Source organism: Nannospalax galili, unplaced genomic scaffold, assembly GCF_000622305.1.
Source record: "Nannospalax galili isolate Female #2095 unplaced genomic scaffold, S.galili_v1.0 scaffold162, whole genome shotgun sequence".
Lineage (NCBI taxonomy): Eukaryota > Metazoa > Chordata > Mammalia > Rodentia > Spalacidae > Nannospalax > Nannospalax galili.
This window is the reverse complement of record NW_008350388.1, coordinates 4,283,690-4,296,348: the sequence shown is the minus strand read 5'-3', so window position 1 is coordinate 4,296,348 and position 12,659 is coordinate 4,283,690. Positions and strand designations below refer to the sequence as shown.

Below are 12,659 nucleotides of genomic sequence, written 5' to 3'. Positions count from 1 at the left end.
GAATAAAGACAAATCTGAGACTTTTGGTCTCAATTATTTATCTTGGGAATTTTTTGCATAGAGGTAGTCTTAAGTATTTGCTATTAAGTGCACATATTGCTGCTTTTTTTATTCTTAAAATTAACATTCCAAAATCAGTTTGACCCATTCTGTTTTAGATTGTAACTAGCACTTTGTTTGAACCAGTCTTTACACACAGGAAGGAAGCAGAAAGATCAAGATGGCTTCCTAATACCCCATTACCTTTGGAATGCCGCTGGCTTTTATTTACTTTCATTTTCTGAGATCTTTTAAAAGCAAAATTACTGCTATAAAGACTTTAAGTTTTTAATCCCCTGAATTATCTTATTTTTGGAAAAAAGCTCATTCTTGTGAAATTTTATAAATTATATTATACACCCAGAAAAGGCAACTCTTTCTGTTCAGTGAGTGTGAAGTATTCTCTGTAGCTATCAATGAAATGGAAAATAAATATTGTTGCTTAGTGACCTACTATGCAAAGTCCCTCATTCTTTCTTGGAATTAAAGTGTATTTATATGATTGTGAGTATACACACACACACACACACACACATATATATATGTGTGTGTGTGTGTGTGTACTTATACCAGATACAGAGTATATATAATTTGTTGAAGAAAAATCTGAGACCTTTGAATATATATATTCAGCCATCTTTACACAGTACACTGAAATACATGTACTGTTCTTCTTGTGATACTTTAGGCTAATGAATGGTAGGGACAGTAAACTCCTCATCTTTCATTTCAAATTCCGTGATCTTTCAAAAATTTCCTCGTGGGGCCAGAGAGATGACTTAGCCATTAAGAGTGTACTGCTCTTATAGAGGACAGTAGTTTGTTTCCATATCCAAGTCAGGCAGCTCAGAATCACCTGTAACTCCAGCACATATATTCCCATACCCACATACAGACACACATGAATACACATAATTAAATGTAAAAATAAATCTTTAGAGCCTGGGCCCGGTGGTGCACATCTTTAATCCCAGCACTCAGGAGATAGAGGTAGGTGAATCTCTGTGAGATTGAGGCCAGCCTGGTCTACATAGCGAGTTCCAGGCCAGATGTGACTGCAGGGAGACCCTGTCTGAAGTTACAAAATCTTTATAAAAAAAATTACTCTCGATATTTTCCAAACTGACCAGGTCCTGTGTTCTCTCTGGTCTTCCTTTTTCTATGCAGCTTTTTTTTTTTTCCATCTGTAATTCATAGTAAACCATTGTTCATACTGTTCCTTAGTCCTTTCCTCACACTTGTTTAGGGTTTATTATATGTCTGTTTATTTAATGAGTAGCATACATAATATCCTGGCTTAGTTTCTTAGTCACAAATTCTTTATGATATGCTCCAGTGCTCACAATCCTATAGGATCTCCTTTAGGTTTTCTGGTTCCCTGTTATGTGGACACAAGGAGCGTCTCGGACTCTACCCTTTAGCCCGTTTTGTTCTCCCATTTTCTCCACGGATGCAGTCAAGTTCAGCCATCAGTTTTTATGGCGCCGATTCTCATGTTTGTCCATTTAAACATGCTTGGATTATTGTATCTGCTTTTGAGCCTTGCATTTAAAGACAATCATTAACAAACTCAGATGTTTCTGGAGAGGATGATTAAATTGATTGAACACTTCTAAACCATATCCCATAAGGAATGGCTGAAGGAACTGTGTATATTTATTGTTTATCCTGGAGTAAGGAAGATTGAAGGCAGACAGGATAATTGTTTTCAATAATTGGAAAATCTGTCATATAAAGGAGGGAACAGATTTTGTATGAGTTGTTCTGGAAAGCTCTACTAGAACCAACTTGTACAAATTGTGGACAGATATGTTAAATTAGTCTCTCGTGAAGATCAGAGATTAAACCTTATTTATTTTGACTTTTCTATTATGTCTACCGCAGGGTTTTTCATACTGGGGACTAATGGATATTGATTTGCTGAACTGAATCAACATGATTAAAAGGAAAAAACCTCTCTTACAGTAAAAATAGAGTGTCTTTTGAAGTAAAAATATCCAATGTTTCAACAAATCCTTGTTGACCTATCTTTAAAACCACTATCCCGATGCTGAGCATGTGGAATTTTAAATATTAACATCTTAATATTGTAGATGGCATCTGTGGGCAAGACAGTCTTCTAAATATTTTAATAAATTTGCTATTTCACAGCAACCTCACATGGTAGGTGCTTTAATTGTTCCCAATTTAGATGTGAGAAAAATGGGGCTCACAGATGTTTTCTGCTGACCAGTGTCACAAAGCTGCTTAGTGTTCAAGTTAGGATTTGAACCCAGGCTTCAGACTCAAGGATCTACCTAAACAACCACCATGGTAAACTGCTAATAAAAGTGAAGTTCTAGAGGACACACATAAGTGAAAGGATGAGAGGACTTGCCAACTGGAATGGATGCTACTCCAGTCCTCTCTGGAGATTCTCTGTCAATGGCTGCCCTGTCTCTGCCCCAGAAGTCTGTGGTCTTTTTCCTTTCTGTCCAGTTGGTACATTGATTCCTAGAAGCCATTCCCAAATACAAGCCTTTTCACTCTGCATGCCTCAAACATAATGCCCATAGGACAAAGACAATCCCCACCATTTGGACACCAAGGCTTTCTGGAATCCTCATCTCTCTAGGAATCCTGAGCAGACCATATAGTTAAATGAATCTGTCATGTAGATCTTGTCTGGCAAGGAAATAAGGTTGTTGTGAGAATTAAGCTATCAACATGAAATGTTTAGAACAGTGCATTGGATATAATAACTGCTCAAAAATGTTAGCATATTTATTTCCATCTATTTCTGATTATCCTGCCAAAACTGTTATATGCGACATATAATTTATGCTTAGTTTCCTCACTCCACTGGTAATTGCTTTGTAATAGATTGAGAAATAAAGGGGCTGTATTGGCTTCTCCTAATTAGCAAGTGCAGCATCAGGACAGGCAGAGTCCAGTTAGAGCTTTTTCTCTGCTCTTCCGCAGGCCTCTCTGCTTGACCTTCCTCTATGCTGGCTTGTGTTTTGGGCTGGCTTTCATTGGGGCAGCCAGAGGGTTTCCAGAAACAGCAAGAACTACATACAGCCTTTCTTATTCACAGCCACTGAGACAGGAGATATCATTTCCCATCACTATCTAGCCCAAGCCCTTCACTCTGAGCTGATCCTATACAGAGCAATGACTGTAGCCAGGGAAACTGAGTCAGCTGGAGTAGTGTTGACTGGTGACTCTGAAAGATACATCCATATCCTACCGCCAGAACCTGTGCCCTTATTTGGGAAAGGGACCTCTGGTGTTGTGATTAATTTAAAGATCTCAAGGTGAGATCATACTGCATTATCTGGATGAACTTTAAATCCAATGACAAGAATATTTTTAAGAGGCAGAAGAAAAGACACAGAGGAAAGGACCATGTAAAGACCAAGCAGGGACTGGTTCCAGAAAACTTTATCACATCCTGGAGCATGAGGGAAAGAGGCATTCTCCCTTTTCATCTAAGGGATTGTAGCCGTAATTCTACCTTAGTTTCATACTTCCAGGCTCCAAGACCATGAGAGAATGTATTACTATTGTTTTTCTTTGTGTTTTGTTTCTTGGGGTTTTGAGACAGGGTCTCATGTAGGTCAGGCCAGCCCCCAAATCAGCTAAGGATGGCTTTGAACTTCTTACTCTCCTGCCTCCTAAATGCTAGAATTACAGGCCTGTGCCACTATGTGGACCTGCATTCCTATTAAGTCAACAAATGATCACTTGTTAAGGTGGCCACAGGAAATGAATGTAAGTAGCCATTCTTGAGTCAACTATTTTTACAAGGAGCATAGGAATACTCTATCTGGATTACACCATTTCAGACCCATCATTAGAGCCAGAGATGGGGAGAGAAGCAGAGTAGATATTAAGGAGCCAACCCGGCAGCCACTTAGTATTCTTGTGTTCCACTTTCTCCTTCTAATTTGCATGTTTCTGTCAGTTAACCCATCGTGACCCCAAGCATGCAGGGTGAACCATCTTTAATTCAGCATTTTTGAGATCAGTTTATTAATTTCAACAACTAAAACCTGATCATTTCATATGACTTGCTGACTTAACAATCCATAATTTTCTCCTCATTCATTTGACATATCTTTTGTTGCTAAGCCTATGAAATTACCTGTGGCCACATAAATTGCCTATTCTTGTTCTTCCATGGCCAAAATCTAGGTGACTCCAAAACATGTTTTAAAGGCTCTCCATATTTTCATAGGTGTCCTGAATAAATTACAGTAGATTCTCTAGTGCCTTGTACGTTGTTTGGTATGATCCTGCAATCCTCCACATTGTATTCAGTGTGATCCTCAGAATTCTTGACTGACATTTGAATACATGTTCTTATTCTTATAGTTCCAAGTAAATAAATATGAAACCTCAGAGTGCTTTTATTTCATGCATATTTTGACACTTAAAAATATTTGAAACGTTAAAATATTTTTTTTGCTTTGTTTTGTGTTTTTGTTTTGTTTGATCTTTTGGAGAGAGGGTCTCCCTATAGCCCCAGCTAACTTGGACTCACTATAGAGACCAGCCTGGCCTCGATCTCACAGAAATCTACCTGCCGCTGCCTCCCAGGTGCTGAGATTAAAGGCAAGTGCCACCAAGCTCAATGAAACTCTAAAATCTTTTGACTTTGTGGCAAGTAAAATATAAGAAGAGGATGAATGGTCCATTTAGCAATAATCTCTTTGGGCATTTTCCCCCCTCTAATGAAAACAAATGGTCCCAAAGGTCTTTGGATTTGGCCTTATGCAGTCTTTAAAGAAAGGCTACTGTTGCTTAAAAGAGAAAAACTGTACATTAAATAATAAATATGTGAGTTCGAAAACTTTTTTCTTTTAAAATAAAGAATACAAAAGCAAATCCTTGTCCTTTTAAAGATTTTAATTATAATTAAATCTTAATTACAAGAGCTAAAAGTAGAAGTTAGGTACTACATAAATTATACAGAGACCTCGGGAACATTCTGGATAAAGAAGCACCTACAAATTAGTGTCTGCTAAAGGGATGTGTGACAAAACACCCTGAATGGCTGAGAAAGTGCAGAACAGACCATGAAACACAAAACCCAAGAAACCATCTGCAAAATATTTACGTGTACCAGCATTATCCCACTCATCAGTGGCAATTTTACCAACTCTCAGACTTCCTTCAAAATGGTATTTTAATAGTAGTATATTCTGTTAGTTTTGTTGTGTGTAGTACAATGAATTATAACCAATTCAATGGCTGATAATAACACAAGTTATCTTATAGTTCTGTACATTACAGTCAGAAGTAGACTAACATCAAGGTGTCAGCAGGACCATGTGCCTGTCTGTAGCTCTGAGTGAGACCTGTTTTCTCTATTCCAGCATCTAGGAGCCACCTGGATGCTTTGCCTCATGGTTTCCTTCTTCCACCTCCAAAGCTAACACAGACGAATCCAGTCATATCACATGACCCTACTGAAGCCTCCTCTTTGAATCCCCCCTCCTACTCTTTGAAACGCTTGTGATGAGAAGGGCCCAATCAGTGAACCTGGAATAATCTCTCTACTTCAGGTCAGCTAGTTGACAGCAATCATTTCTCCTGTGAGCCGGGTTCTCCATCGCCATGGAGATAGCATGTTTGCCAGCTTCAGTGAGGAGAAGGCAAACCTCTCTGGGGGCATTTGAACAGCCTGCCAAGGGTGCCACTGCTGCCTGCCCATTTTGGTAACAGTACTGTGACTATGCAAGATGTATCATTGGAGGAACGGGGGAACAGGGCACGTAAGCTCCTGGGCTAGTTATACAACTGGTTGTTTTAAAACTACACTTTTCAAGGGAGGAGAGATTTGGTGAAAATATAGAAATGCTTACAGAATTTCATGGTAGTAAAATGGATCAAAATAGAGTTATTTAGCCTCTAGAATGGTCAATAATGTAATTAATAGTAAATAGAGATTGGGCTGGGGGTTTCTTTAAGTGGCACAGCACATGCTTAGTATGCAGGAGGATGTGGATTCAATTCCTAGCACACAGGCAAAAATTTGTTTTTAAAAAGTAAAATAAGCCCATGGCCTTACCACCCTGAATACACTTGATCTCATCTAAATCATAAATTAAGGTCACATTTTTTCATTTAATTAAAAGTTCTCCAGCCAAGATTTACCTGTTTTTGGTTAACACATTTTATAATGATCTAAATTCAATGAACAGTATCTCAATTTCCATCCCTTTAAATATAACATGGTCCTAATTAACCAGATATCTAATTAGGAAACATGCCACAGCTTAGCTTCATTATGACTGATAGAAATAATAGACTTTTACAATATTTATGTATCCCCATGCCTTCCAAATGAAAAATCTCTTTCTAATTTTCATTTAAATCTATTTATTTATTATTTTATTTACTTATTTGTGTGTGTGTGTGTGTGTGTGTGTGTCTGTATAATTGTATGTGTAGCATGTGCATGCAGTAGTCTCCAGAGGCCAGAAGAGGGTGTCAGGCAAACTGGAACTGGAGTTACAGGCAGTTGTGAGCCTCACTGTGGATTCTGGGAACTGAACCTGACTCCTTTTCAGTAGTAGCCGGTGTGCTGCTTAACCATTGGGCCTTCTCTCCAGGCCACCAAATGAAAAATCTTAAATATATATTACTAAAATGATTTAAGATAATTTCATGCTATTATATACTTGTCTAAAAGGCCATCACATTCTGTTTCACTTAATATTTTCTAATACTGTGAGATACATAGAACAGATGCCATTGTTCTGTTTTCATGGAGAAAGTAAATTAGGGCTGAAGAAAGGCGTGGTGATTTCTGGTGAAGAGAGAAACGTGTTTTATTTGGCTAGTCTAAGCTAGTCCCAGAACCAAACAATGATAAATGAAACTTGGAAACAAAAGAACAAGACACTATAAAACAGACTCAATATCAGGAATGGAAGTAAATACACAGTGGTGAAATGGGTTCTGGGATATCTGGCAGTTTAATGCCTGCCATGGTAGCTAACAGGCCCATTGATGGAAGCTGGGGAGAAGGCAGGAAGTGCCAAGCTACCCCACAATGAAAGAGAAGGTTGCAGAGGCAAATGGCGGCAGTCTTCCCTTGGAGCTGTGGCCCTCAGAATGTGCAAGGCTTGGGGAAGGAGAGAGACAGATGCAGACTAGGCATGGAAATCAGCTATTCTCCAAGCTGGCCCTCTGGTCTGTCATAATATAACTCTAAGTCAAGAGCAAATCATGCCAGCAGTGGTTAAACTCAGCTCTGTATGGGAAGCAGGAAAAAGAAATCACTAACAGGAAAGATTTTTTAAAATGCTGGTATAGATAAAGAATTAGTCAAAATCATAAAATAACCACAAATCTGGAGTAAAATAGGAAGTTCTGGAGGTGTATTTCAGTGGTAGAGTGCTTGTCTTGAGTGTGTCAGGTCCTGGGTTAGGGCTCCAGAACCAGAAAAACAATAAAACAAACAAAAAAAAAATCAGAAAAATATGGAAGAGATAAACATAGGAATTTCAAGTTAGAGCCAGAATATAAAAAAAATCAAAACAATATGGGAATAAAAAGAGGATATTACAAATTTTTGATCCTAATAAAATGTCTGTCCTTTCTAGTATCATCTCAACCTCCAGGACAGCTGGGGTTGAGAAATGGATGGGCTCTGAGAAACCTATTTGGAAGCCTGTCTAGGGGTGGTGACAATCACTCTGGAGGGCCTACAGAGGAAGGAGTCGCTGGCTACAGAGACTGAGGTTATGAAGCTGCCCTTCACAGGAACCTGGAAAGGATAGAGAGAGAGTGAGGAGCCTTGTACTGCAGGGACATAACAAAGGTGTGTGAGTAGGTCCAGAGGACACCAAAAGATGAGTGGTTCATTGATGTCCATCACTGATGGTGTCTGTCTGACCAGAGGCTGGGAAAGAAAGAAGAATGATGCAGCTATAGTGGATGAGGTAAGGAGGCAAGGCTGATGAGGTCCAACTTAGGGTGAAAACTGGGGACCAGCACCCTCCTATGTCAAACCACCTGTGTAATTTAAATCCACCTTCGCCCAAATCCTACCACAGTCTTTGGAAAATCATGAGCTTATATGAAACTTAGTAACTTGGAGTTTCCTTTTACCTCCATTGTCTCTAATTAGTAATTTGTTACTATACTTTAGTCCCATTATACTTCCGTTGGTAGCCATGGTTATTTGAAAGAATAAGTTTTAAGTGTTGGGAAATTAATGGTGTTAAAAATTATATTTTCATAATGTAAGAAATCAATCAAATGTGGAAAAAATAATAACTGTGCTTTGGAGGTTTTTTCTTTTGTTTGGGTTTTTATTTTTGTTTTTTTCTTTTTGAGGCAGAGTCTCACTGTCATAACCCCAGCTGGCCTGACACTCACTATGTAGACCAGGCTGGCCTTGATCTCACAGAGATCTGCCTGCCTCTGCCTCTCAAGTGCTAGGACAAAAAGTGTGCACCACCACACCTGAAATATAAAACGTTACATTTTTATAAACAAAGCCATGAAAACTCTCATTCCTTGTTTCACACTCACAAGTTAGAATTATGGATTTACAAATAAAGCTATCTATAAAATACATCCGTTGTCTATATTCTCTTATTGGTGCAAAAAGTTAAATTAGAAGCAACAAGTTGTTCAGTATCTGTTAAGTTTAAAGTAGTGTGTCTATGAGTGGGAAAGAGAAGATTGCACAAAGCACAGGAAGCCTTTGGCTGTGGAACTGTCACCGAATGCTTTACATAGAACAGTATTATTCCAAGTAATTTCAATCTCTGGCAGTCTACACTTTTTCTTCAGGCTTGGAGGTAGATATATGATCTCCAGATAGGTGTGTTTTCCCATCACAACTAACCTTCAGGGTTCCTTAAAGCAATACAGTTGCTCCTACCATCTCACCTTTGTTTAATGAGAGCCATTTCTTCATGCCAACGTTGGGTTAATGGGCTGAGATGGAAGAAAAACAAACGTATCTCTCTGTTTTACACCAGATTGCCTTTCTGCCTTGTGGCTTTAATCGCTCAGCCCTCCTCACATCTGCCATCACAATTACGGCTTTTCTGCCGCCTCCTCACCCAGGAGGATGCATGAGGGGATAGCAACATTTCTGGAAGAAAGTCAGGGCAAATTCTTAATCTATTTCCAACACTGTAGGTAATAATTTTTCTCTGCAAACCCCCCAAGGGGTACATCTTTTTGACTCTCAGACCCACCATTTCACAGGTTTGTGGCTCCACTGTGATTTAAGTTTTTTTCTTTTCTCTTCTGAGATAAGTTTTAATTATGTAGACAGATTGTAAAAGTCTATTTCTTCTTGTAAACAACTATTTCTTTGTTAGTACTAGATTTTGTTTAACTGTTTTCCTGCTATCCGAATCTCCTTCTATACCAGGAAATATGTCAGCTCATTGTTAACGGCAGTATCAAAGGAAGAGAAAACTGGCTTCTTTTCATAGCGTCCCTTGAGGGATTCAGTCTTGGAACACCTCAGACTGCAAATGTCCCTTGAGACCCATTCCTTGCTGCACATATCTGGAAAGTCCATGTATATTTTAGTTTGATTCAACATAGGAGTAAAGAATAACCCATCAAATCAACAGATGATAATATCCTGGGTTCTGCTGTTTTAAAAACTTGCTTTCCTACCAAAATCAAAACACTTGAAATCCCTCAAAGCACTAGGAAAACTGTTAAGAGTTGCCCTTTCCTTAGGGGACTAAGAAAAGAATATTTGAGAAAATGACTCAGAAAGCTGACGACCCCAGCGCTTTTACTCTGGCCTCTTCCACATCACAATTAAAATAGAAAGAAAAGTGAGTATTTGTGATAGAACTCATTTCTCATACATAAATGCTTGAAAGTGTTGGATTGGATTTTTTTCCTAATTAAGTGATCATCCTATTTTCTTTATACATTCTTTGAGAAACCTGGGCTCTTAGTTACCTTTGAAGCCCAGTTTTGTGTCAAAATTGGTTTTTATTAAGAATAGCTGAAAACTGAGTGAGGAATAAGCACTTGGAAAATGGACAGGAGACAGGCAGAGCTGAAGTTTGAAGCCAGTCTGGGCTAATTAGAAACAAAGAAGAAAGAAGGAAAGAAAAAAAGAGGGGGGGAGGGAGGGAGGAAGAAAGAGAGAGGGAGGGAGGGGAAGGAAGAGAGAGAGGAGGAAGGAAGGAAAGAAGGAAGGAAGGAAGGAAGGAAGGAAAGAGGGAGGGAGGTGGGAAATATAAGAGACTAGCAGTTAAAAGAATTCTTGTTATCCTTTAACTGACCCAGTAATTGACCATGGCAATTTTTAACTTTTAACTTCTACCCACTAAATTCCCTTAACTGAGGTAAATCCTTGTTCTCCCTCAATTACTCTCCACAAAGCTTTTATATTGTATTTAGAATAAAGCAGATCATTTTTAAGGACAGGATTATGTGAAATGTCTTCACTTTTAAGATTATGTATTCACTCTCCCAAAGAGGAAATGTGGTTTGTGGCCAGGGACCAAGTAAGGGTCTCAGAACAGCCATAGGTACAGGCTGGACAGTGACCCCACTGTCCAGGTTGTTAACCAGCTGAGCCCCAGGTAGTCACTGCAGTGCACTGAAGCCATTATCATCCACCTGGGTTTCAGTGACGACTCACAAGCACATCAGCGTCTCATGCAGGTCACTTGTTCATATTTTTCTAAGGCAAGTTTCACATTCTCATTAGACTCTTGGAAGTGTGTGTGACATAAAATAAAAGGCTAAGAATATATTAATAAGATTGTTCCAAAAAAGATGATTTCAGAGTTTTGTTATTTTAGGTAAATTCATCTTTTATTACTTAGGTAGATTTTTGTAATCTTTGACAGATTTCAGTAATTCAGTTCTTGTTGAAGGTCATCTTTGGACCCAGACCTTTTGCCATGCATTCATTTATATTTCAGAAAGATTATAAAATCACCATGTAAACTGAATAAATTTATTACTTTTACCTAATAAGAAATGCTAGACTAAACTTCCCATTTTAAAACTTTACATATAGTCAGTCCTTCCTATCTGTGGATTCAGTCAAGATGACTTGAAAATATTTGGAAAAACCAAGCATTTATACTGAACATGAGCAGACTTTATCCACAAATTCAACCAACCACACATCAAAATACTCAAAAGTAAATAATTACATCTCTACTGAACCTTAAGACTATTTCTTAACCACTATTCCCTGAACAGCAGAGTATAACAGCCATTTTCGTAGTATTGACATCGTATGGAAGGGGGCTGATAAAAAATTTAGAGTGATTTAAAGTACACCAGAGTACATGCATTGGTCACAAGCTGATACTGTGCAATGTTCTCAGGGATTTGAGCATCCAACTGCCCTTGGTTACCGAGGACAGAAAGGGTTTTCTGTATTCCACAGACATTTTTCAAACCTCATTCCTAAGTAGTCTGTTACATTTCCACCCCTTAAAATCGGTAACCTGAAACTCACTTGACTCTTTACAGCACAAAAGAACTTAAATCTGGCCAAACTTTCCACCTAATTAAATGTTATTCTGTGATTCACTAGCCTCAGGATAAGAGTGCACAAAATTCCACAGATTACAGTGTACGATAGCAAATTGCCTTTGTGGATGGGGCTAATGCAGCATTTCCTGTTCCGGTGGATACCAAGCATTCAAGTCTTCAGTGTTGTTGATATGCTTCAAATGTTTACCATGTTGAGACATACATGCCATCAGACACGCACTATGTGAATTTTTTCTTTTATTCCAGGTTACTTTGTAGAATGTAGCCTGGGAGAACAAGAACAGATTGATGCTCTGCGGAGAAACAAATCATGTGGCCTTCAGATTCAGACAGGAGGAGAAACTTAGCCATCTGAAGTGGTCATGAACCCCAAACAGGTCTTCCTCTCTGTGCTTATATTTGGAGTAGCGGGGCTGCTTCTCTTCATGTACTTACAAGTATGGGCCGAAGAACAACATACAGGTAACTTGTGAAGTCTATTTTCTCCGTTTAAATGATAACCACAATCTTCCTTTTATATTCACTAAGTTGTGACTTTACAGATACATAGCAATTCAGAAAATCTCCAATATGCATAACCCAAATTCTTAGCACATTAACAAAGTAAACATTGCATAGTCTGATTAGTGCTTAGCACTGGAGTTGTGTTGTATCCATGGAGTACATCCCACCCCATTAGCCCGGCATCTCTTTTTGTCAACGTGGTTATAAAGTAACATTTATTCACTCTCTAATCACAAGCCTAAATAGAAACAAAGTATACAGGAAACTTTCTCTTGATTCTTAATTTTTATTTTCATACTCAAAATTGACATGAAGATTCTCCATATATTTATTATATATTTGAGTTTGAAAACATCTTCCTTAAAGTACTAGATACCCAAGATTTTTAGACTTTGAAGGATATAACATTCTGTCATAACTACTCAACTCTGACAATTTATTACAAAAATGGTCATTGACTCTAAGTGAACAAATGGACAAGCTTGTGTTTCAATAAAACTTTATTTACAAAAAGAGATGATGGGTCAAATTAGTCCACAGGCCATATTTTACTGACCACTCCCAGGCGCACCTTGTACATTCTTTATTTGGCTTACAGCTCTAGCATGTAGGAGGCA

General features: G+C 38.4%; 1 protein-coding gene across 1 annotated transcript in view; it reads left to right on the top strand.

Moving 5' to 3' along the window:
• The window catches only part of Chst9 (carbohydrate sulfotransferase 9), a 300,534-nt gene that overhangs the window by 20,522 nt on the left and 267,353 nt on the right, over nucleotides 1–12,659 (top strand). Inside the window, exon 2 of the mRNA XM_008847654.3 lies at nucleotides 11,785–12,000. Within this exon, the coding sequence (XP_008845876.2) occupies nucleotides 11,901–12,000 (100 nt within the window). The 5' untranslated portion in view covers nucleotides 11,785–11,900. The remainder of the gene's footprint in view (nucleotides 1–11,784; nucleotides 12,001–12,659) is intronic.